The 25,500-nt window shown below is 43.2% G+C and overlaps 1 protein-coding gene across 1 annotated transcript; it reads right to left on the reverse strand.

The window, feature by feature from the left end:
* Window positions 1-1,819: 1,819 nt before the first annotated feature.
* On the reverse strand, window positions 1,820-23,403 carry LOC127009630 (lactosylceramide 4-alpha-galactosyltransferase-like). The gene is made up of 7 exons (XM_050882867.1): window positions 22,425-23,403; window positions 21,778-21,954; window positions 19,852-20,024; window positions 17,557-17,802; window positions 7,362-7,448; window positions 6,983-7,182; window positions 1,820-6,131 (listed from the first exon to the last, which is right to left on the reverse strand). The coding sequence occupies exons 1-6, from the start codon at window positions 22,524-22,526 to the stop codon at window positions 6,984-6,986; spliced, it is 984 nt and encodes a 327-aa protein (XP_050738824.1). The 5' UTR covers window positions 22,527-23,403; the 3' UTR covers window positions 1,820-6,131; window position 6,983.
* Window positions 23,404-25,500: the final 2,097 nt, after the last annotated feature.

The following is a 25,500-nucleotide window of genomic DNA, read 5'->3' on the forward strand; positions in this document are numbered from 1 at the left end:
CTCTTCAGCTGTCTGGCCATGGTCTTCAGAATAGGAGGTATTGTACTTCACTGCTCAAAGAGAGAGTCAGTAGTATATTCAATGATTTCTCCAAATATATGTGAAGTCTATGCCGTATCACATGCACAAAAGCGATTATTTAGTCAGGAAAGAAATAAATGTTGTCTGCTTCGTCTCCATGGTGACCGTAATGAAATAAACATTTTATCTTTGGTGTTCGCTCTCTGCTGCTGTTGTTTTCCTCTGTAATTTTATTCCAGAAACTCTAATACTATAAAGAAATTCGGAAGCCATACGTTTTGTTTGCAGTGAGAGAGAGAGAGAGAGAGAGAGAGAGAGAGAGTACGTAATATAACCCCTCCTACACTCTCTCTCTCTCTCTCTCTCTCTCTCTCTCTCTCTCTCTCTCTCTCTCTCTGTTATGTTACATAAATCACAAGTTCACGAGTTTGCATTAATCTCTTCGTCGACACAAACATACATACACACACCTGTTTACTTCATTATTATCGAAGAAATATGGATGCTATAGTTTTATCCTGTGTTTGGCAATCTTTCAGAATCGTTCAGTGAAAGGTGTGATGGTTGATGCACTTATGATTTTTCTTCTTCGGGCATTGTTTGTCATTGTGAATCGATAGCGGCAATAATTTGTGGTTAATATTAATTTAGTTTAGAAGTTGACTTGATGGTAAATGAGTGTTAGCCCCGCCTACCATCATTTGGGAAGCTTTCTGTGTTTACAACGATGTCTACCGTGAGTTCGGAACAGGTGGACTCGTCTTCAGCCTGCTATTACCTGCAAGGGGCCTGAGAAGTACCCATAAACCTGAAGGATCATAGGATTTATGTTAAAAGGGGACCACCTCGGGGTGCAACTAAACCTGATAAGCTCTGCCGCAGGGACTCACCACCATCAACACAGCACTAAACCTTCTCCGTGGCACTATTTTCTCATGTTTCACGCTTATACTCGGTGCTGGTCGTTTTTATTTGTACTAAATCCTGAATAGTAGTAGTCTGTTACGCGCACATTAACGCTTTACTTGGAAAGCCTCTTCGTCCTCTTCGTCTGTTGAAATACGGACGGTGGAATGAACAGTTGTACAGGCCAGTCCACCTTAACGTAGCAGTTAATTAATTACGTTGGAGAGAGAGAGAGAGAGAGAGAGAGAGAGAGAGAGAGAGAGAGAGAGAGAGAGAGAGAGAGAGAGAGAGAGAGGAGAGGAGAGGAGAGGAGAGGAGAGGAGAGGAAAGAAGAGAAGAGAAGAGAAGAGAAGAGAGGAGAGGAGAGGAGAGGAGAGGAGAGGAAAGGTGAGGAAAGGTGAGGAAAGGAGAGGAAAGGAGGAAAGGAGGAAAGGAGGAAAGGAGGAAAGGAGAGAAAGGAGAGGAGAGGAGAGGAGAGGAGAGGAGAGGAGAGGAGAGAGAGAGAGAGAGAGAGAGAGAGAGAGAGAGAGAAAGAGAGAGAGAGAGAGAGATTCCAAATTTCAGTTCTCTAGAACAAGCCTGTAACAATGTTAGCATTTCAATAATAATAATGATAATAATAATAATAATAATAATAATAATAATAATAATAATAATAATAATAATAATAATAATAATAATAATAATAATAATAATAATAATAATAATAATAATAATAATAATAATAATAATAATAATAATGAAAATAACAATGATAATAATAAAAATGAGAGTTAAAACGATTATTGTAATAATAATGAAAAAGTTATGGTGATGTCAATATTTTTTATTTATTTATTTAATTATTATTATTATTATTATTATTATTATTATTATTATTATTATTATTATTATTATTATTATTATTATTATTATTATTTTTATTATCAGTAATAGTAATACTACTACTAATAATAATAATAATAAAATAGTAATAATGATATACCTAATCTAATAATCTTCACCATCACATCTTCATCACCATTATTAACATCCTCATCACCTCCTTTGGTCCTCAAAGCCTCAGCTCCTCCTTTCTTCTGCCCTCAGGATCCACACGTGGCCTTTGTCGGGTATTCCCACGATAGTAGCTTGGAACCACCTCAAGAAGACCCTTTGTCGGCTCTGATCCTCCTCCTCCTTTCACTCCTCCTCGTGCTCCTCCAGTTCCTCTACATATATCTAACTTCCACTACCCAGCCTCCAACTCTCCCTTCTCCATTCACCATCGCCTCTCCCTCCCTCACAAGTTAACCCAGGCAGTCGTGATTCAACTCGGTAGGGTAGTGTTGAATGGACGGTAGGTCCAGTCGACCTTTTTCCCGTCAAACACAACATATTTTTCCCCTCGGCATGTGTTCTTTTATTTCCTCTTTTTCACCCAGTAACCAAAAGCCTAGCAGAAACAAGGAGTATCTATGCAGCCATATCTATTCCAACTTTCCCACTTTAGTTCCTCAGGGTATCGGTTGATGAGTAGATTAATATATCGCTTGGGTATTCAAAAGTATAGATTCCGATGGGCTTTTGAGAGGTCACAGAGAAAGAAAGAGTCGAGGAGAACCCAAGCATCGGACGGCGCAAGGAAAGGGATGCAGGGAATATAGAATTTGGTGGGTACAGATGAGGGTCGAGGGAGGCAGGAGTGTGGCGGTTGCAGGAAGAGGGACGAGGGGAGCTGTGGCAGGGTGTTAACTATTATTCGATGAAGAGGGAAGCTGTAATAGGATATATTGTGGGGCGAGAAGGGAAAAGGGACACGTCATATGAAAGACAAAAGTTGGGTATAGAGGGAAGCCGCGCCTTTTTGCTTGTGTGTGTGTGTGTGTGTGTGTGTGTGTGTGTGTGTGTGTGTTTGAAAGTAGGGGAGAGAGTGAAGTGGTAAGTATTTAGATAATGTACGAGGGGACGCAAAGAGGGAGAAGAGCAATAGTAGTTTCAGTTTACTTATGCCCAAAATCTAGCCCGAGCCTCCTCCCTCACGCGCCGCTTTATTTTTTCATCTCCATTTTCAAGTTTGATTCCTCTGTAGGATTTATGATTTCCGTAATGCTGATTTGATTCTTTGGTACTGCAATTATTGATGGCTATATTGAAGTGTGTGCCTGTGTGCGTGTCTCTCTCTCTCTCTCTCTCTCTCTCTCTCTCTCTCTCTCTCTCTCTCTCTCTCTCTCTCTCTCTCTCTCTCTCTCACCCACACCCACCAACACCCACACACCCACTCACACACGCACACACTCAAGCACGCACGTACTTGCCGCTAGGTGTTTTCTCCGAAATTTTAATAAAAACCTGAAATTAAATGTTTTCACAATCACTGTTGAAACTCGTGTCAAAATCTTATTGCTTCTGGAAATACGAGTTTATTTACGATTCTTGCTTCACGTTGCGTACTAGCACAAATTGAAACTGGACACAAACATATATATAGGAGGAAAATGTTAAAGGTTGAGTCGTTAAATTGAGAACAGGGTAAACCAAGGCATGAAAACAATAAAGAAAAGATAAAGAGGAAAATTCAACGAAGATCAAAGTACTTCATAAATTGGGTCTGTAATGGAACAGTTAAAAGCGTGTCCATCATCGTTAATGATATCACCTGCAAACCTAACCATGACCGTCCCTTAACTCACTCCCTTCCCGTCCTTTCATCAGCCCTTCCCGCAGCTCTCGGCTCTTCCTAGATACGAGACTAATGCCGCATCATTCTCTGCTCTGTCCACGTGGGAACCGAGAGGAACCGAGGGAAGGAGGGAAAAAAGCGTAGGAGGATTATGTAATGGTCGAGTTGGCAAGGGGAAGACATGGTGAACTATGGGAGAGCCGGAAGGAGCGCGAGGGCGGGGAGGAAGGTAACAAAGTGCGAATTCAATTGACCATAAGTGGGTAACATCATTGTAAAACGGGTTCTCTCTCTCTCTCTCTCTCTCTCTCTCTCTCTCTCTCTCTCTCTCTCTCTCTCTCTCATTCCACTATCTCAGGGGTGCAAGTGTCCTAGCGCTGCGGCTGTGATGGTAGGCAGTGGTATGGTGGCCGTGGCGGGGATGGTGTTGCAGTGGTGACCCTGACGTGTTTGTTGGAAGCGGCGCTCTCTGTGGTGGTGGACATAGGTGGTGCGTGCGGCTGTGTTGACGACAGTGGTGGTGGTGGTGGCGGTATCGCTGCCACACTGCTATTGATGCTGTGGTACTGATAACATAGCAGAGGTAATGAATGCTATTGGTGGTCAACCTACTCGACAAGCCGACTGCTGTGATGCCTCATGTTGTGTCAGGGCGTAGGCTGTGTTCCCAAGTGCATAAGTGTGTCAGGCTATCATGATGCACGCGAGGCTGTCTGTGTAAGTGGGCGTGCTTGCGTGTGTGCGCTTTAGTCGTTTTAGTGCCGCGTGGGAGTGAGGTGTGGATGCTGCCTGGCTCCTTGAAGACTGCCGCCTCAACACGTGTTTGGGTTACGTAAAGCTTCCTAGGGACGACGCTGACTGACGGACTGAGAGCCGCGGCCTCAGGATGACTGGCAAAGTGGGGTTGCGGTCTGTCCCTGATGGAAGACTGGCAAGTGGCCTCTAATTAATTTTTGCTTACTTTTGAGAGAGAGAGAGAGAGAGAGAGAGAGAGAGAGAGAGAGAGAGAGAGAGAGAGAATTTTTTTTTTAACATCAGTGATTTATCAAATGAGTCGTATATGAACTTCTCCTCTGAATATTTAGCGCCTCCTGTCATGTTTTTGTTGCTTCTGATGATGATAACGGTGGCTGAATTAAAGTGTCATTGTTGTCGTTAGTTTCCTTTGTAGTTGTTGTAAGTTGTGCTGCCTTCTAATGATTATTATTATTATTATTATTATTATTATTATTATTATTATTATTATTATTATTATTATTATTATTATTATTATTATTATTATTATCATTATTATTACTATTATCATTATTATCATTATTATTATTATTATTATTATTATTATTATTATTATTATTATTATTATTATTATTATTATTAGTGGTAATAGTTGTAGTGGTGTTTGTTTAGTGAAAATCAATTACATATTTCGAAAACTATATATTTTGTTCATCTCGTTCTAGTCTATTTCCATATCAAAGTATTCGGGCCAAACAGTTCAAGCAACTAAACACGTCGCGCAGCATCCTTGAGTGCCATGACGAGTGTTTGTGTGGCGCCCCATGCTCTGCTTCACCAGCCCCTTGACTTCTGTTACCAGCTTGCGTGTTTGTGCATGTGTGTGTGTGTGTGTGTGTGTGTGTGTGTGTGTGTGTGGAATTAACCAACTTGTAATTCATCAATTTATATATTCCTGGACTGAGCTAATGGCTCATGTGCCCTTGGATTATTCGCAACTAGACTGACGCCGCCACTCATTCATTTTGGGGTGAACAGGGGAACATGAGTAAGGAGACTGCCCATCCTTCTGGAATCTAGTCCTATACTCCGCCAGGGAATTGAACCCAAGTTGTCTCTGTTCACTCCCGAACGTGCTAACCACTGCACTCTCTCTCTCTCTCTCTCTCTCTCTCTCTCTCTCTCTCTCTCTCTCTCACACACACACACACACACACACACACACACACACACACACACACACACACACGGGGTGATAGACACAACCCCTGTGTGTGTGTGTGTATGTGTGTCAGAGTATCAAGTATTCAGCACAAGCACACAGTAACTTTTTTTTTTGGTATTTCGTTCGGGAAATGTACCCCAAGGGAGGAAGGCGGTGCATGCCGCGCAACCACCCAGACGGCGGGTAGAGAGATGCCCAATCCTTCAAGTGGAGGCCCAACAACGGGGCTGGGGTGACGGAAAGAGCCCAACCTTTCCACTCCCAATGGCACCGGTTAGGACTGGAACCTATACGCTCCAGCATCTCGCCGGCATGCAAGGCACTGGACCACGGGAGCCCTCTCACATAGTAACTTATCGGCTATCAGATGGTCTTTGTTACTCCGTAGGAAGGCGTGATGGGGTTGGATATCTCTTGGTAAGGCCTTTTGCTGAGGCATTGTTTGCCGGTCTGGGCGGGGGTAGATATTTCAGGTGGCACTCGGTTCTAGCGCAGCGGAGTAAGGAGGGAGTCCGCGTGGTGATGCTTCATAGCGCCCGCCCTTGTGGAAGTGTTGCCCTCGGCGTGGCTTAATAATTCTTCCTGCAGAAACACAGGAAATTAATGAAAATGAAGCATATGCAACGCTAAACATTACACTTTCACGCATGTAATTACTTAATGGTGAACTCCAACCGTCTATAATCTGAGAGTTTTCTCAGAACCACTCCCATCCGTCACAAACAACTTAGTGTCCTACACAGTTTGATTCTTAACGGCCCCTGTTATTTTAAGGTTCAAGCATCTAATTACCAGGCTGCTTTTAGCTTGCCCTTGAACAACTGCCAGGTCACAGTTGCTAACGGAGTGACGACGGCTAAAACCTCGGTCTGAACTGCTACGATCTGATTCATAGTAAAAACACGAAACCCTCTGCCCAGCGACCGAGGGAGCCACTCGTTAGGGGGGATCATCAATTGAGTCATTCTTCCCATGCGGCTCTTTTGTTTTTGTTTCTTTACATATTTTGGGCAGCAAAGCAAAGTTCATCCTGCCAAAGAGGCGGTCGCGGAGCCCACCCAAGATAATCTTAAGGCCAAATAGTTTCGCGTTGCATAGTAAGCAATGAAGCGATTTGTGATGCAAAGCAAGTCCCCCAACGACACAGACTCCCGCCGGCTGCAGGATGGCGCTCCACTGCCCATTAGTGCAACACTCTACCGACTACCGAGACACATCAAGACAACCAACCCTGCACGATGATTATCAATATTGATGGGTTTTTTTTAATATTACTATACATATCATATGTATAGTGAAATAATTAGGATGACTATGAACATCATCATCGTTATCATAACTGATATCGCCATCCGTAATTTCCAACACACACACACACACACACACACACACACGCAAGCAGGCACGGCAGCGCACCACTTGAATCACCGTACCTCACATGATGGCTCCAGCGTGGGCAGCCGTGGTGGGACAGGAGGCTAGGGCGGCGCGGGCGTAGGGCTGCTGGGAGTCAAGGCGCACCGGGTAGCTTTGCGTGTGAAGGTTCCACACGTGCAGGACCAAGACGTGCCGGTCATTCAGCAGGTCATCACTCAGCGCCGCATCCTCGGTGACATAGCGCCTCCATTCCCACCTGCACATACGGGTCACAGGAGAGTCAGAAAACGCACAACACGATTTGCTATCTCTACTAAAGTCACTGGTTTATGTGTTACATGATCTCAAATTGCAATATACATAAACCGGTGTACTTCGTCTTATACGTGCAACACACACACACACACACACACACACACACACACACACACACACCATGGGACGGGATAGAAGGCTCGTGGGGGCAGCACAGACACGTCATCACATTTCGGAACACGGCCTGAGGGCAGCTGAAGGTCACATCTGCGGAAAGGAGAAGTAGCACCTTGGTGATTCTTGGGACACAGTCGATACATTCAGATACACTGGAACACACACACACACACACACGTTGATAAGTTACAAACACTACAAATACGATGATTGCAACAAAAATTATGGATGGGAATTACAACAGCTTGGCACGAGAGAGAGAGAGAGAGAGAGAGAGAGAGAGAGAGAGAGAGAGACTATGAATGGTCTACTCTTCTGCTAAAACCTCATAATTTTCTCCCACTTCCTCTCGTCTTCGTCTTTATTCGTCTCTCTCTCTCTCTCTCTCTCTCTCTCTCTCTCTCTCTCTCTCTCTCTCTCTCTCTCTCTCTCTCTCTCTCTCTCTCCCCCCCGCCTCCCTCCCCCTCCCCCCTCCGGCGTGCAAAGATGAGGCTGAGATCGATGGGTGGAGGCGGCAGTCACCGTCACTCCGTCATATAAATGGTAATGTGGAGGACAAACGCAGTCGAGGGAAGGGTCTCGGAGGTGTAAAATTCGCATTGTAATTTTATGGGCGGCTCTTGCTTCACTTTCCATTTTCAACTCGTCTCTCTCTCTCTCTCTCTCTCTCTCTCTCTCTCTCTCTCTCTCTCTCTCTCTCTCAATAATATTTGTGCCTCTGTTTTTCACATTACAGCAAATCATGTTAGCGTTTCAGTGGAGTGTGTTTATCATTTTACCCTCAGTGGAATAATAGATTGTTTTCCTACTGCTTGTTTTTTTTTCTTCTATTCCATACTGCAACTTTTTGGTGTTGTTTTTCCTCCTTTCCTTTCTCATCTCTTTCCTCCTACTCTTCCTGCTTACTCCTCCTTCTCCTCCTCACCGGTCATCTCTTTCCTCCTACTTTTCCTCCTTACTTCCTCTCCTCCTCACCGGTCATCTGTTTCCTCCTTCTCTTCCTGCTTACTCCTTCTCCTCCTCACCCATCATCTCTTTCCTCCTACTCTTCCTGCTTACTCCTTCTCCTCCTCACCGATCATCTCTTTCCTCCTACTCTTCCTGCTTACTCCTTCTCCTCCTCACCGATCATCTCTTTCCTCCTACTCTTCCTGCTTACTCCTTCTTCTCTTCCTCACCGATGTCTGATGTGTTCTTACTACGTTGACCTGGTTTCTCTGTAGTATTGGCAAAGAGGGGCTCCTCTCTAAAGATTCATTAAAGGAATCATAATTTTTTCTCATTATTCTTGATAGGCTCCTTTTTCCCCTCTTTGTGTTTTTGAAGGGCCAATTTTCCTTAATTTGCATTCATTATCGTTCTTTTCGTGCATCTTCATTCTCTTTTATTGTTCTCCTTTCATCTTCAACCCTTGATGACGTGTTCATTGTCCCATTAATTTCCAGTTTTATGCCTATTCGATTTTTGTTTCTTCTCATTATATTCATCATTTCATCACCTTTTTATTTGTCTTTCTAATTAACACTTTTTTCCCCCAATATTTTCCTTTTTTTCCATGTTACTCTTTCTCCTCCTTGCGTATCTCTTTCTCCTCCTCCTCTTTCTGGTCCTCCTGCTTCTCATTCTCCTTTTGTCTCTCCTTTACCACCTTTTTCTTCATATTGACACACTTTTATTTCTTTTACTTTTTGAGACTCCATCATCTCAACACGAACGTCCATGCACACCAGGTTAGGATTTCACTAATTACTAATATATGTTTGTCAATAATGTGCTATTCTCGAATTTTGTATAAACTTAGTGAACTCCATCATCAAGGTCATTTATCTGCTTTAACGAATGACTCTGGTGTACGATTAAAGAGATATAGAGAAATATAGAAAGAGAGAGAGTCAAAGGTCAGAGAGAGAGAGAGAGAGAGAGAGAGAGAGAGAGAGAGAGAGAGAGAGAGAGAGAGAGAGAGAGAGAGAGAGAGAGAGAGAGAGAGAGAGAGAGAGAGAGAGAGAGAGAGAGAGAGAGAGAGAGAGAGAAGAAAAATAAGAGGAAAAGGTAGAGCTAGATAGACAACAGAGAAAACTAATTGAAAAAGTCGAAAAAAATAAAGGCACAGACCGGAGCTGGGACGTAAAAGAAAGGAACAGGAGTTGGTAACCTGACGTGGGGCGTGGGTGTGGCTCCTGGGTTGCCGGGGCACCAAAGGGCAAGGCACCCCACACATCCTCGGCCTCCGACACTGTAGATTCTGATTTTTTTATTATGTGTCGGCTCAGCTTTTGAGGAACTAGAATTTTTCTGTATCTTTTTTGAATTTCTTTTTATTTTTTTCATTTTCATTTTCCTTTCTTTTTACGCTTTTTCGTGTTTTTCTCTCACTGGGATTCATTGTCTTTTATATTTGATTTTGTAACTTATTTTGCTGCTTCAGTCCTCATTAACTAGAGAAGAACATAAAAAATACCCTGTATGTTCTTACGATTATGTGTTATGAGGTGAGTGATTTTTTTTTTCACTTTCATCACCGTGTTATGATAGTCACCCCTTTTAGCCCATCGTTTTCTGTATCTGGCCACTTTTAGGTCACTCTGGGCAGCGGGCTTTCACTCTGCATATAATAATAGCTTTTTTTTTCCTGTGCTTTCTTTTTTAACATGCCTTTCTTAATTTTCATTGCCAGAGTAAGGAATAAGTAATCTATCGACTACTGATGGCGTTTGCAATTATTTGGATCATGAGAGCAAAGTAACATCCTCCAAAATAATAATAAAGCAGTTTGTTCAAGAAACTTATATAGCGCGTGTTTTGCAGAGCTGTAATTGTCTGTTTTCTTGTTTTCTGTTTCCGTTTATTTTACAGCTTTTGGTTGCATCTATTCGCGTGTGGCACATCAATTCCCGTAAAGCATGTTCGTGACTCCTATTGGTCGATTTGGACTCAACACAAGTCGTACAGCTAATAGGCGCACCTAACATCACCAAATGTAGGGTACAAACTTGGTGGAGGGACTGTTTTTGTGCCTCGAGTGACGGTAGCGGGCTAAAGATTAACCTATCCTGATTTTTTTTTATTTATTTATAAATGATCCACGAGACATCCTAGAGTTAAATCAATGTATGTGCTTATCTTTGTATTCATTCATACACACACTGGTTATATTTCTATGGTGTCTGATTCACATAAGTGAGTGAAATTCTATTGTGATAAACAGTCACAAATTCGTGTCACTAGTATAATTGAAAGTAGTAATGTAAGTTATGCCTCCATGAAATATACACAAATACATAAATAGGAAAGCTCACGAAGTCACATTAAGTAACATCACCTGCTTTGCGCAGTAAAAAATAATGGCGTGGGCCGCTGCCTCGGGCCCCAGTTGCCGTATAAAATATGAACGTATTTTCATACTACTGTTTTGTTGTTTATTCAATGTTCTGCTCGAGAAAAAAGAATACTCATGATTTTAGTTAGTTTTTGGTTATAATTATTTTTTTTTTATGAAATACAGTTATCAGGACACCTCTCCTCCCGAAACTGACCTATCTTTCGGCCACCTCTTTGGATTCTTTTTAGGAGCAGCGAGTAGCGGGCTTTTTTTTATTAATGTTTACTTTTTTGTGCCCTTGAGCTGTCTCCTTTGCTGTAAAAAAAAAAAAAAAAAAAAAATAACATTACCGCCTATAAGTTAGGAAACGTACTGAATCCTGGATCGGCTATGGTGATGTTAGGTGCGCCTATTATATTAGAATAACAGTGCACAGATGATTGATTGGATGACTGAGAATAAAGCGATATATAGATTGATAGATAGGTCGATAGATAGATAATATAATGAGTGGGTTATTGATTATTGTTAAACGAGTTATATGGTCTCTTGATTGGACAAGTTCAGAACTTTCAAAATTGTAATTATCTTCTGGGATGGAATTATACAATATAATTAGACCAATTTATGGGAAAAGGTTCGGCAGCAGAGAAATGAACGGAGGGGTTGAGAGAGAGAGAGAGAGAGAGAGAGAGAGAGAGAGAGAGAGAGAGAGAGAGAGAGAGAGAGAGAGAGAGAGAGAGAGAGAGAGAGAGAGAGAGAGAGAGAGAGAGAGAGAGAGAGAGAGAGAGAGAGAGAGCAACAGCAGCGCCCATTTAGTCCCCATTTAGTGTCCATGTCTCACAACCATAGAGTAAGACAGGGAGCACAAAGGACTTGAAGATCCGGATCTTTGTCCTTCTGTACAAGTATCGACAACGCCATATACTCGTGTTGAGCGAGTCCATAACACCGTGGGCCAGGCCAATCCGCCGTAAGACTTCCTGGCGAGACTCACCGTTGTTATGAACTACGCTACCAAGATACGTGAAACTTTCTGAGATCTCAACGTCCTCGCCACATGCATGAACAGACTGTACTGTTTCATCTAGCAAGCCTCCAAACACCTGTACCTTGGTCTTGGCCCAGGATACCTGAAGTCCCAAGGTTTTCGCCTCCTCGTGCAGTGCCTCGAGAGCCATCACGAAAACCTCCAGCGACTCCGCCAGGATTACTGCATCATGGGCAAAAACAAGGTCAGTGACCCTGGTATTGCCAATGGATGCTCCGCAATGATTCTGGTCCACAACTCTGCCCAGTACCCAGTCCATACAAGTGTTGAAAAGCGATGGGGCAAGGACACAGTCCTGCCTCACTCCAGCATTCACGGGAAAGAAGCGGACGTTCCAGGAGCCCACACGCAGAGCCCTCCGAAGGTTAACCCCTGGCCTGATCCCGCGGGCGGGCGCAGCCTCTGCACCACCCCGGCCACCCCCTCCTTCGAGGTACAGGGGACAAAGGCCAACGGAATGTGAAGATGATGAGAGCGCAGGAGAAAGGAACGGAACGGAAAGAGGAAAGAGACCAAGAGCAGGTACAATGATGAGAGAGGAAGGGGTGAAGACAACTCAGGACAAACATAGAGAAGGAAGACCCGAATAAACAGGAAAGCGGGGAACGGGAGAAGTGGGACTCGAGTTAAAGATCGATGAAAAGGAGAGGAACAAGAGGAAGAGTGGAAAAGATATAAAGAAAAAGGAAGAGAGAGAGGGAAGGGTTGGGAGACAGAAAGGGCCTTGGGTGTATGGAGTTGCTGAAGATGTGTCAAGAGGAAGGAGAAGGAAGAGGAAGGTTGTGGAGAGAAGACACGCCCCCTCGACCAGCTGGGGCCCGTTTTTGTCTCATTAAGTTCGATGTACCAGCGCCTCATTGTGCCCAGAAATAAAAATGATCAGTTCTTTATCGATGTTGTAGTACGCTGTTGGTGGCCAGGCGTCCTTCACTGGGAAGTAATGGGGCACGTGTGTGTGTGTGTGTGTGTGTGTGTGTGTGTGTGTGTGTGTGTGTGTGAGATTTGGGGAGGTGAATATACCGGGAGTGAAATTCAATATAAAAATAAAGTGCTCTCGTTATGGACAGAGCGGAACCAATATGGGGAGCATTAATGATGTCATGTTAGGCATCGTTGTTATTATTATTATTATTATTTTTATTATTATTATTATTAATATTATTATTATTATTATTATTATTATTATTATTATTATTATTATTATTATTATTATTATTATTATTATTATTATTATTATTATTATTATTATTATTATTATTATTATTATTATTATCATTATTATTATTATTATTATTATTATCATTATTGTTGTTATTGCTGTTGTTGTTTATTTGTCTTTTGTACTGTTCATAAATACTCTCATTCTGGTTTTCTCAAAGAGAATATCAATCTGTTATTCGGCTGTCTTTGTGTCTTGTTACTCATCATGTCGAGTGTGTTTGTTTTTGTGTCCCTTGCTGTACATTCCAGGCGGGGGGAGTGGGAGCGGGGGACTTAGTGTGCTAGCGGGTGTGTTTACTTTTCTTCTTGATTTTCCTATGTTATTTCTTATTACTGGGGAACTACGCACACCAATCTTGTTCTCCCTGTCATTTTTCTTTATTGCTGATGACTATTGCATGTGCCTTCGTGCTGGCGGCCCATCAACCGACATTGTAGCTGTTGTTATTGGTATCGATAGTCATGCTTTCTAGGTTATTGTTGTCCTTGTCGTCGCTTCTGTCTCGTCGTTGGTGGCGGTGGTCGTGGTGGTGCTGGGAGCGGTGTGTTCTCAGGGAAAATCAGACTGATGATATATCTTGGCTGCCTTCTTAGTCCTTGTCACTATTTTTGGTGTCGTATCTTTCTTTGCCCTTCAGTGAGTCAGGGGTTTCCGGTTACACTGCTAATTGTTCCATTTGTAAAGTGGAGCTTTGGGACCTTCCCCTGAGGTATTATCCGGCTTGGAGAATGCAGGCGATTGTGGTAATGATGCGTGGCATGCAAATGACAACGATAAACTCTGTTGCGCATCAGGGAGGTGACGCAGTTGTGTGCAGGTGCATTATATACTTGGTTCCTCGTAATGCTGATTCTGTTGGACGAAAATCTGAACAGTTTCTTGGTTTGTTCATAGCACCTTCAAGAGAAACCCAAAGATTGATGCCGGTGGAGGCGATTAAGACGGTCATGAACTCAATTATTCTTTTTTTTTAATCTGCTAAGGTCTGTAAAACACATTCGTGATTAAAAAAAAAAAAAAGGAAAAGAAGTTCGAAGCCATGACCACTTTCTGTAATCATTGAATTTCAGTGAATTGCTATTCTCATTATTTCTAATGTATGTATGTCTTCTGTTTCCTTTATTCATTTTATCTTTTTTTTTTGCAAGGAGTGAACTAATTTAAACAGACAGGCAAGTTTTATATGCAAGAACAGTGATTGTAATGATGGTGATGATGAGAGCAGGAAGAAAATTATTATTGGTTATCTTGACTAACACCTTTGCTCTCTCTCTCGACAGGTTGGTGGCGACCCAGGTGTGTGTGTGTGTGTGTGTGTGTGTGTGTGTGTGTGTGTGTGTGTGTGTGTGTGTGTGTGTGTGTGTGTGTGTGTGTGTGTGTGTGTGTGTGTGTGTGTGTGTGTGTGTGTGTATGCGCGCGCGCGCTCGTGGTTGCCTGCTTGCATGCACCTCCATCAAGGCGTCCCATCAGCAGCCTGTCAGAGTGAGTGAGACGTTTCGTTTATTTTGTTACGTCAGATATTTTTTCGTATTGTACTTATTTCTCCTTAGCTTGGTGTGCACCTCTTTGGCGTTTTATTTAATAATAATTATTATTATTTTTACTATTATTATTATTATTATTATTATTATTATTATTATTATTATTATTATTATTATTATTATTATTATTATTATTATTATTATTATTATTATTATTATTATTATTATTATTATTATTATTATTATTATTATTATTATTATTATTATTATTATTATTATTATTATTATTATTATTATTATTAGTTATTATTATATTATTATTATTATATTAGTTATTATTATTACTATTATAATTTTACATGTATTTTTATAATTAGTGCATTAAAACAAGCAACGATTGCATCATCGGTGTTCTTGGCAGCAACATCAGAGTGCCGTGCAGGGGAAAATGTTTGCCAGTAATGACGAGCATCATCTATTGATCGATTATCCATTAGAAATTTAAAGAGAATTAAAACTACTTTTTGTGTGCAATTGGACTTCTTTCAAAACCGAAACTACTGCTGCTTTCTACTGCTATTACACCTCCTCCTCCTCCTCCTACTACTACTACTACTGTGGCGCTCCAACGGGACTGTATAGCGGTTTGCAGGTTAGGTAAAAAGTGAGTGTGAATCAGCTGAGTGGCGGCGTATCAAGGTCGTGTAGGGAGGGGGAAGATGAGGGGAAGTAAGGGAAGCGAGGTTGGGCAGTGCGCCAGTGAGGTTAGGGTCGGAACGGCATGGAGGGCGGGGGACTGGGGAAAGCTTTGGTGATGTCTGCACTTCGTCACTCCCCGTCCTCCCCGCCAGCCGTTAGTTGTAAGTGGTGAAGGTCGATGGCGAGGAAGAGGGGGCAATAGGGGTGGGTATTTTTGTTTCTGTGGTTGGTGTCTAGCGTGAGTGTTTAGTTGTTGTTGCTGTTGTTGTTATTGTTTTTGTTGTTGCTCTAGTTGTCGGTCTTGCTATCACTGTTATTGTTGTTGTTGCTCTCATTGTTTGTTGTTTATATTATATTGGTGTTGTTTTGGTTTCAATGGCACTGTGGCATCGCCCTAAATGATGCGGTTCGTGTTGGTCATTAATTTACGAATTGCCAAAGGGAGAGAGTTGGTGAAACAGTTTGCATGGTTTGAAAAGGGGAGGTTGCGTGCGTATGTGTGTGTGTGTGTGTGTGTGTGTGTGTGTGTGTGTGTGTGTGTGTGTGTGTGTGTGTGAGAGAGAGAGAGAGAGAGAGAGAGAGAGAGAGAGAGAGAGAGAGAGAGAGAGAGAGAGAGAGATTTATTGTTTACATGACTAACGTGTTTAATTTTGCTGAACGCGCGTACGACGGGTATTGAACTCTCAGGGATAATGGTGTGCAAAAATCATTCATGTATAGAGGCCAGTCAACTATTGGTTACAAAGTATATTGCCTGTTTTCGCTTCAGGGATAACAATGTAATATATGAATGGTACAAATAACCGGTTATTAACTATTTAACTATTGATAATTTTAATGGTTCGGGGGTACATGTGTGTAACAAATTATGGACAGCAGTTGGCTATGTGTCGAAGGATAACATTTCGAAGAATAATCATGTTTTCTTTAATGATTTTGCGATTGTAGTTTTTAATGTAACTGAGGAGTTAGTCTCGTGTGTGCGTGTCTGTGTATGTGTGTGTGTGTGTGTGTGTGTGTGTGTGTGTGTGTGTGTGTGTGTGTGTGTGTGTGTGTGTGTGTGTGTGTGTGTGTGTGTGTGTGTGATTTTTATGACCTTAACGACGCCGTAAAAGGAAAAGTAATCGAGTCAGGAAAGCAGTTAAGGTCACACTTTGGCACTTGGCTCAAAGTGATACTGTATGGTAATGGAGGAGAATGAATAGGAGATGGAGGAGGAGGAGGAGGAGAAGAAGGAGGAGGAGGAAGAAGAAAATGTAAAAAAAAAAGTAATAAAGGAAAGTGTCAGGGGCGTAAGACGATATACCATACACAAGAAGATGAATATTGAAGGGAAAGGAGACCGCTGCTGCGAAAATAAGACGTACGGTGCCGAACAGTATAGTGAAAGGTTTTGTGGCTGGTGTCGTGGGGTGAAGGAGGGATTTAGTGCCAAGGGAGGAAGAAAAGGGAGGAGGTAAAAAAGGGGAGATACACACAACGGGAAGGTGGAAAAAAAAACAAGGAAGGGGAGTCAGAGGGAGGAGAATATTGGATGGGAAAGGTTGCAGAGGTCGGGGGTGGAGGGCATGGCTGTATACTACGGAAATTAGGAACAGGGAGAGGCCAATGTGATAGAAGAAGTGTTGCATACCAATTCGAGAGGGAAAGAATATAGGATGGTAGAGGTCAGGAGTGGAGTGTAGGGATGAATAGTCTACCGAGGAGAGGAAGGAAAGGAATATGGTAACGGAACAGTAGAAGCAATATTCACAAAGAGGAGAGAGATTAAAGCAGAATCCTGTGAGAGTGAGAGATTAGGGTTGGAAGGGTGACACGGGATGAGGGAGGAATGTATACCACGGGAAACTAAACAGGGAAGGATGACAAAAAAACAGCACAAGAGCCAGTGTAAACATTAAGCGTGTATTTTTTTTTCAACAATCAGAGAAGCCTAGAAGAAAAGTCGCTCTATACTCTCCTGGAAGGACTGAGGTTAATTTCTTTATGGATCTCCCATCAATGCAAATAAAACAGGGCCAACGCAAAAATCCTCACCACCCGTGTGTTATTCGCCGTGATTGGAAGAAAAATCAATGTGAGCGTCGCTATGAATATTAAATGTGTTTGTCACTCCTTCTGAGGCTGTGGGATAGCTTTTTTTTAACACCTTAGCTACTCTTTTTGGTGTGTGTCATAAAGGTGTGGCTATTTACACCTTTACGTGTGATGTATAGTGACTATCCCTTAAGAAATTCAATAACAACATAACCACCACCGCCTTGACTTTTGGAACCATCACCACCACCATTACCACCATCATCACCATCACCACCACCGCCACCAGATTGGGAATGGTGACAAGAACAACATCAACCACAATGACAACAGCTGTCCCATGTCACCCGTAGCGCACACACACACACACACACAGACACACACCTCACCTGTCCATCAGCACCTGTGTCAGTAGCTCCGGGCCGTTAGCTCCCCACACCTGCCCGTCGTAGTGCGCCGCGAAGTGCTTGAGGCAGGCCAGGATCAGCGGGTGGGCAGGGGAGAACTTGAGGACGCCCGCCGCCACCCACCGGTCCGACTCGAGGCCCGTGCAGTTGGGGAGGGTCGTGAGGGGCTGCGAAACCACCACGTCCAGATCAAGATAGATGCCGCCGTAACGCCACAACAACAGCCACCTGACGAGGACCGCGTGTGAGGGGAAGGTGACCATAGTGGGTATAGGGTGGAGGTGGTTAGTTGTGTGCTGGTGAGAAGGGGCGTAGGTTTGGGACGTGTGTGGGGTGGTGGGCGGGGGTGTAAACAAAATACAGGTTATGAACATATCCTTTGTGCCATATTTTTCATAAGCTGTGTTAGTAATCAATAGAAAGATGGATGGAATCGGATGCTTGGAAAAAAATATAAGTAGTACGTTTCAGTAAAGAATTAAAAGAGATAAATAAAAACGTGAAATGCACCAAAAGGAATAAAGAGCTTAGTATCCCACGGCATAAACAAATATTACTTTTATGTGGTTTCCAAATGACGCGGATTTGTTTACATTTATAAATTCTACTTAGTTGCGAGCGGAAGAGCTTTTAGCAGCGATGTAAAAGTGAGTTAAACGAATTAAAAAGATTCAAATGAAATATTATTGAAAACGGGAACGCAGTCGGGTGCAGTCATACAGACTTGATGAAAAAAATGGGATCGCCGCCCATGCGTGTGTGTGTGTGGGAATGGAGAGTCGGATACCGCTTTTATTACCAAGGATGTGAGTCCAAAGAAAACGGGAGTATAGGATATTGCTCGAAAATTAGCTTGTGAGAGAAAAAGCGTCGGTGCATTGAAATGAATCTCGCCTCGCAAAAAAGTTGTTGGAAAGTTAATATAGGCGGAATAGCCGAGAGAAATTGCAGTTATTGGAACACACACAAGCGGAACTGCCCCCACACTGACTTATGCGCGCGCACACACACACACACACACACACACACACACGCTAGTGAGACTCCAACTATAATTTTCCTCCTTTTTATATCTTCATTATTTCTCACAAACTCCTAATCGGCCTCCTACACTGTAACCATTTTTTTTATGTCATTCAGCTTACCGCCTTACTTCTATCCATATTTAGTCCATATTTTCATTTTCATTTCTTGGAGTTATTTTTTTCAATGTCACCCACTCACCGTCCGCCAGTTCTGCACATCTCACTTTTTTATTAGTATTATTCCATTGTCATTTTCACCGCACATTTTTCATATATCCCACACATGTACTACTTGCTCAAAATCGCTTGGTAGAATAAAAAAAAAAGATGTTGCACGTGACCTCGGCTTCTATGAGTCCATCGCAATCACACCGTTTTATTTTCTCAATTTCACATTTTACTCTTATTTCTTTTATTTCGCTTTCCCAGCTTCACTTGTTTGGCTCTTCTCCTCATGTCCTTCATAGTCTAATTACACTCCATCCAGCCACTCTGTCTTCTCTCGAGGTCTTCCTTTAATCTGTTTTTATTATCTATGGCGCCATTCGCTCTGCATTCTTCCTTGATTGCACTTTCATCGAGTTTTTCCTCGCCTTGTGCCTCTCACGCACTTCAGTCATCCACTTTACCTTTTGCCCAACATGCTTATAGTAGATCACACCGATTCCATTCTCTCTCTCTCTCTCTCTCTCTCTCTCTCTCTCTCTCTATGTCTGTTTACCTATCTATCCGTCTATCTCTCAATCTATCAACCTCTTAAAGTCAAGGTAGAATAGTAAAGCTCTTGGAAGTACTCGCACAAGGGAGCTACGAGATGGGTGACAACGCTGATGGAAAAGATAAGAAAAGAGATAAAGAGAAGTCACGAGAAGAAAAAAATTATAAAGAAGAAACGTAAAATAAGGTAGTATAATTTCACGGAGTGTACTAATGTGGACATATGAATAGTTGATTAAGTGAATGCAAAAGGAGTTGTTAAATATAACACACACACACACACACACACACACACACACACACACACACACACACACACACCAGCCCGCACTCCCGCACTCCTGCACGCCCACATGCATGCATGCCCGGCCCACTAACCCCCCCCCCTACACACCCTCCCACCCACACCCACCCATACACACACACACACACACACACACACACACACACACAATTCGAGGGTAGCCATATTCATGAGAAAGAGGACACACGCATTGACGGGCCAGGTAGGGCAGTAGTATTTATGTACACGTACCTGAGGGCGTCGTTGTAGTGGTAGGCGGGCCAGGCGCTGTCCTCCCACGCCCGCCGCTTGTGCCAGGCTTCGAGGGGGGTGCCATTGAAGAGGCGAGGGGAGTCCAGGTGCGCTAGGTGAAGGTTGCCCAGGGATGCTTTGAGATTCCGAAGGAGGTGAGAGTCGTCCACCACCTGCGACAAGAAGTGGGGGTTGACAGGGGTGGGGGGGTGATGGGCTCTCGACTCCCTCTCATCCCACTCCACTCCACTTCACTCTAGACAGACAGATAGGCAGACAGACAGACAGGCAGACAGACAGACAGACAGACTGACAGAGGGACAGACAGACAGATAGACAGACAGAGGGATAGACAGACAGACACAGACAGACAGACAGACAGGCAGACAGACAGGCAGAGACACCCACACACACAGACACACACACACACACACACACACACACACACACACACACACACACACCCGCAGCAGATCAAGAGGTGAATTACACACACACACACACACACACACACACACACACACACACACACACACACACACACACACACACACACACACACACACACACACACACACACACACACACACACACACACACACACACACACACACACACACACACACACACACACACACACACACACACACACAAACATACACTCATATAGACACACACACAGACACACACACACACACACAGACAGACAGACAGACACGCAGACAGATAGACACAGACACTCACTCAATCACTCACTCACTCATTCACTCACTCACTCACTCACTCACTCTCACGCTCACTTACGCTCACTCTTGCTCTCTCTCTCTCTCTCTCTCTCTCTCTCTCTCTCTCTCTCAGTATTCCCGAAGGACGTCGGATATGAGGGCGCCTGCACACTTATTCACCATTCAATTTCTCCCTCATTGAAATCGAGATTTCTTTTTATATATTAACTTCCAGGAACCTGACGACTTTTTAATCGATGAGTTGAGAGCCGGACGCAATAACTGCAAGAGGCACTGCAATGATTTTCGTAGACCTATGTTTGTTGAGGTGCATATAAAATGCATAAGGGTAGTCGCTCCTTTCATATGAGAAGTTTATTACAAGTTTCACAGAAAAAACAAACATTACGATGGTTCGTTTGTTAAAGGTGATATTATTCAACATTTACTGTCTTATTTTTGTGTTATTCAAACAATTTGTATAAAGATGAGGGAGCCTTGGCTAAAAACACACAAGGGACGAGGTCATAATGAAGGAACGAAAAGTTAGTGATATGCATAAAAAGGTTCCTGAAGACATAATCATTTAAATAAACAGGGTTTATAGCAAGGAGGCATTAAGGTAAACATGGGAAGGCGGTGGCTGAGTTGTTAGCGTGGCGGCGCCGTGTCCAGGAGGACGCTGGGTCGAGTCCTGCCCTCCGCCACAGCTGGCATTTTTCGGTCATCGTCGAGTGACCTAAGACTACCCACATGCTGTCCTGAAGACCACCAGAGGCCGAAACGCAACAGAAAAAAATGTCCGAACAGGATATCTATAGCGAATGACACTCATTTTAACGCTCCTCACACTTCCTTCACTGACTTATAGTATCACTTTGAAAGGTTTTCAGTATTTCTATCTCAAACAATACCAACATTTTCATCAGCCATACATGCCCCCTTCTCTGCACTGTCTCACGTTCCCAGTTTTCTTTCTTCTGCATTCCAGCTTATATTTTTACACTCTTTTTTTTTTCATAGCCATTTTCTTTAAACTCATTCCTCCATTTTCAACACTTCATAACCTCCATCCCATCTCTTTTGGTCCCCTCTTTTTTACCTCCACTCCTCTTCTTTACCTCCACCCCTCTTTACTTACACCCCTTTCCTTTACCTCCACCCTTCTCTGTCAGTATTCACCGCCCATCACCGCACTCACCGGGGAGGTCATAAGCAGGGTCACGGGCAGGTCAGGGTGATGCCTCGCAGCCGACTCCACCGAGCAGAACATCCTGTAGGTGATCCGCGCCCCGCCATGGCCCTCCAGCAGCAGCACGCCGTCAGGGGCTGGCTCTTCCGTGGGCAGGACCAGGGGCGGGGGCAGAGAGGGGGGGACCTGGCAGGGAGGGAGGGAGGAGTAAGGGAGATGATTAATCTCTCTCTCTCTCTCTCTCTCTCTCTCTCTCTCTCTCTCTCTCTCTCTCTCTCTCTCTCTCTCTCTCTCTCTCTCTCTCTCTCTCTCTCTCTCTCTCTCCCCCCCCCCCCCACGTCACCTTACAAATTTATGAGTGTCTGACTCCCAAATTTTCTTTCTCATTAAAATGATTTCATGCAACTTTCATTTTCTTGTTCTTTCATCCATATTCATGAGGAATTTTTCTCCCCCTCCGTTTCTAAGTTAAGATTCACTTCTCACTTTTTCCTCATTATGTCCTTCAATACACTGTTCTTGATGTTTGCGCCTCAAATTGCCTCTCTTGGTCAACGTTCTATTCTTACCCTCCCCCTCCATCACTACCACCTCTTATTTACAACATCATCTCTTCCCATTCTTTCTTCCTTCCCCTCTTCCTTCTTTGTCCTTACCAGGTTAAGCGGGACGCGGTGAAAACACGCTTGCCACAGCCCCGTCAGGCACGCCGCCACCGTCAAGGCCACAGCTAAACTTGTCTTGAACTTGAATCTCATTTTCTTTCACTTGGGTCCTTCATTGTGTATCAGTATCTTCCTCTCTCAGTAGTTGTCCTTGTGTGTGTGTGTGTGTGTGTGTGTGTTTCAATATGTTAATTTGGTGCTTGTTTACATTTTCATGGTGTTTCTCACTTTGGGAATCCCAATAATTTTAAAATCTTTCATTTAGTTGTAACTTATGCACCCATGACGTCCCCCTACATACTGTAGGTAACAGACTTTCCTTTGTTTCCTATCACAATAAATTTCACTTATCACGTTTTCTTGTCCTGAAGCGGTGTTGTTGTCGTGAAAAATAACTGATAACGGGATAATCTCCTAATCACTCACGGCGCCATCGCTCACTAGAGGCTTCGTCTGTGCTACTTGGGTCGTTTTTAGTTGCTTGAATTTGCATCATATTCGCGACATCTCTGCTGTCCCTCGAAACTTTATCATTGTTGTTGTGTTTCATATTTTCTTCGTATTAGACTTCACTTCACTTGAGGTTTACCACAGTCCTCGCACTTAAAATCAGCACATCTCTTCGACAAAATGGCTGTTGCAATTTGAAGAATTTATTTTGCACTGGTCGGGTCAGGTGTCACGGGCAGCATCTTGTCTGGACCGCCCACCCGTCAGCTGTGCCGCACACCCTGCTCACCTCGGTCACGACACATAATCAATGTCCAGCCGAAGGTGATCACATGAGGAGAACTGTTGCACGCTTTCGTTGTTTCTTTCATAATCAGGTTTTCATTTCTGATACACAGGACCTATCAGTGTGATCGGTTAGGGCGGAGGTGTGACTCGGATGCCCCAATACGTGGAGGCAATATATGAGTGTCTGAACCAGCTACAGCTCGCTCACACACTGAGTAGTTGTTCCTCTGCCGCTTATCGCACCGCTTATCAGTCGACTCCAGTTTCGCCCACACTTCCCTTCGAACACTTGCTGACAACGCTGCTGCCCATGTGTCCGGGTTCATTAAGGCGACTGTAATTGAACAGATATTTTATAACAGTTAGCAACTTGTTTGTGAATATCATTGTAGCCTCCTCCTTCCCCCCGCCTCCTCCTCCTCCTCCTCCTCCTCCTCCTCCTCCTCCTCCTCCTCCTCTTCCTCTTCCTCCTTCTCCTCCTCCTCCTCCTCATCAATCTCATCATCATCATCATCAGCAACAGCAGCAGCATATTATTAGTCCACTACAGGACAAACGTTTTTTCCACTATTTTTCTCCTGCCTGATGACAATGCATTCTATCTTGCTCTAATTATTTTCAACTCTCGTTTAGGAGTATAAAATTTGTTTCCCAAACAGTCACTTTTTTTTTATCTCTTGTCCTGGCACTTACATAAATATCTTGATCATTGCTCTTTCTTGATTTAATCGCCTATACAGTGACATCTGTGTTTGTGTTCTCGCTTATCCATTTGGATTTTTTTTTATCCATTGTAATGATTCCTACATACTTCTCTCCATTTCTCTTTCGGCAGTTTTACCTTCACTTCCAGAGACCCAGTCAGTGTACGTGTTTCTGATACATATATCATGACAGAGAGAACTCAATCTCTGGAAACCCTTCGTTTTAGCCCTAACGTTGGAGAGACGCACTATGTTTCCCGAAAGCGCTCCCTCTCCACTCCACTCCACGTAGACGTCTTTTTGTCGGCAGTTCGAGTGGGATATTGGTTTGTATCCGTTGTCTTTAAAATATTCTTTAACTGTTTCAGCTTTTCCTTTATTGACTATCTGACTATTTGTAGATTTTTCCCTGTTCGGTTCTTATTTAATTTCTTGCAGAGTGCCACACGACTTTATGAAAAAAAAAAAAAGTTATCTGCAAATCGGTGATTACATAGGTGCTTGAATCCAATGTTAATACTTTAACCTCAGTTTAAGTGTCATGGTATCGCCCTGACTTTTTTTTTTTTAGTTAAACCTTTTTCATAGATGTATGAAACTTAATAGCTGCTGTTGTATCACTGTCCTCAAGAAAACTGTTTGACAAAAGTTCTTCACACACTGTTGTCAGATCGCTTACAGCTGCGCTAAAGTTTCCATCGAGTCGAGTGAGTAGTTGATGAATGTCAAACAAAACGTTTTTCTGCGCTCATTTGCAATGTTAAGAACCCACTTTGAAGGCCAGCTTGTCGTCTGGACTGGTTAGAATATGTCTAAAAGTGTTTGTTTTTATGAGTAATTTGTAAACAATAATAGTAAGCCCCGGGAGCTTTCCCTCTTCAACTTTCGTTACTGCCGGGGATCCTCTGTGATGCCTATTCTTATCTAATTTTGGGGAAGGATGTCTGATGTACCTACTTCATCATAGAACCCTTGTTTTACTGTGAACTTTAAAACACTGGACACTAAAGTTGGCAGCTTGTAATTGATAATAATGTTTGACATATTGCCATCACGAGCAAGATTAAGGAGAGGAAATCTGGTGATGATGAAGATCAACTGTACAAGACCTGCCGCCAATGCAGCATTTTCAGCGGCTCACAATTTGAGTTTATCTCATCCACCTCGTGTGGTCACATTTGTTACCGCAGCCTAATTGCAAACATGTTAACAACAAAGTTGCTAACTTGTCAGGAAACACATAGGCATTAGCTGTTCCCGTCATGTCATCGTACATGTTGGTAGCAGTGTTGCCAACAAGTGTTCCACAGGCACGTGTGGGCGCACCGTGATAGTCGAGTGATAACGAAGATAAGAGATGGTATTGTTGCTTCTAATGTTTGAATAAGGCCTGGCAACTCTGTGTGTGTGTGTGTGTGTGTGTGTGTGTGTGTGTGTGTGTGTGTGTGCGCGCGCGCGCGAAGAACACACTGATTTCTAGCCTTTAACACGTTGATAACGACAAGGGTTCGGTCGGCAGCTTATTGATGTTGCGGTACTTATGGATTTCATTTCCTCACTACAACTGCGAACATTTGCTAAAATTATTAAGTGAAAAAAAAAATTCATCCCGAGGCAATGACTGG

Source organism: Eriocheir sinensis, chromosome 41 (assembly GCF_024679095.1).
Source record: "Eriocheir sinensis breed Jianghai 21 chromosome 41, ASM2467909v1, whole genome shotgun sequence".
NCBI classification, from domain to species: Eukaryota; Metazoa; Arthropoda; class Malacostraca; order Decapoda; family Varunidae; genus Eriocheir; species Eriocheir sinensis.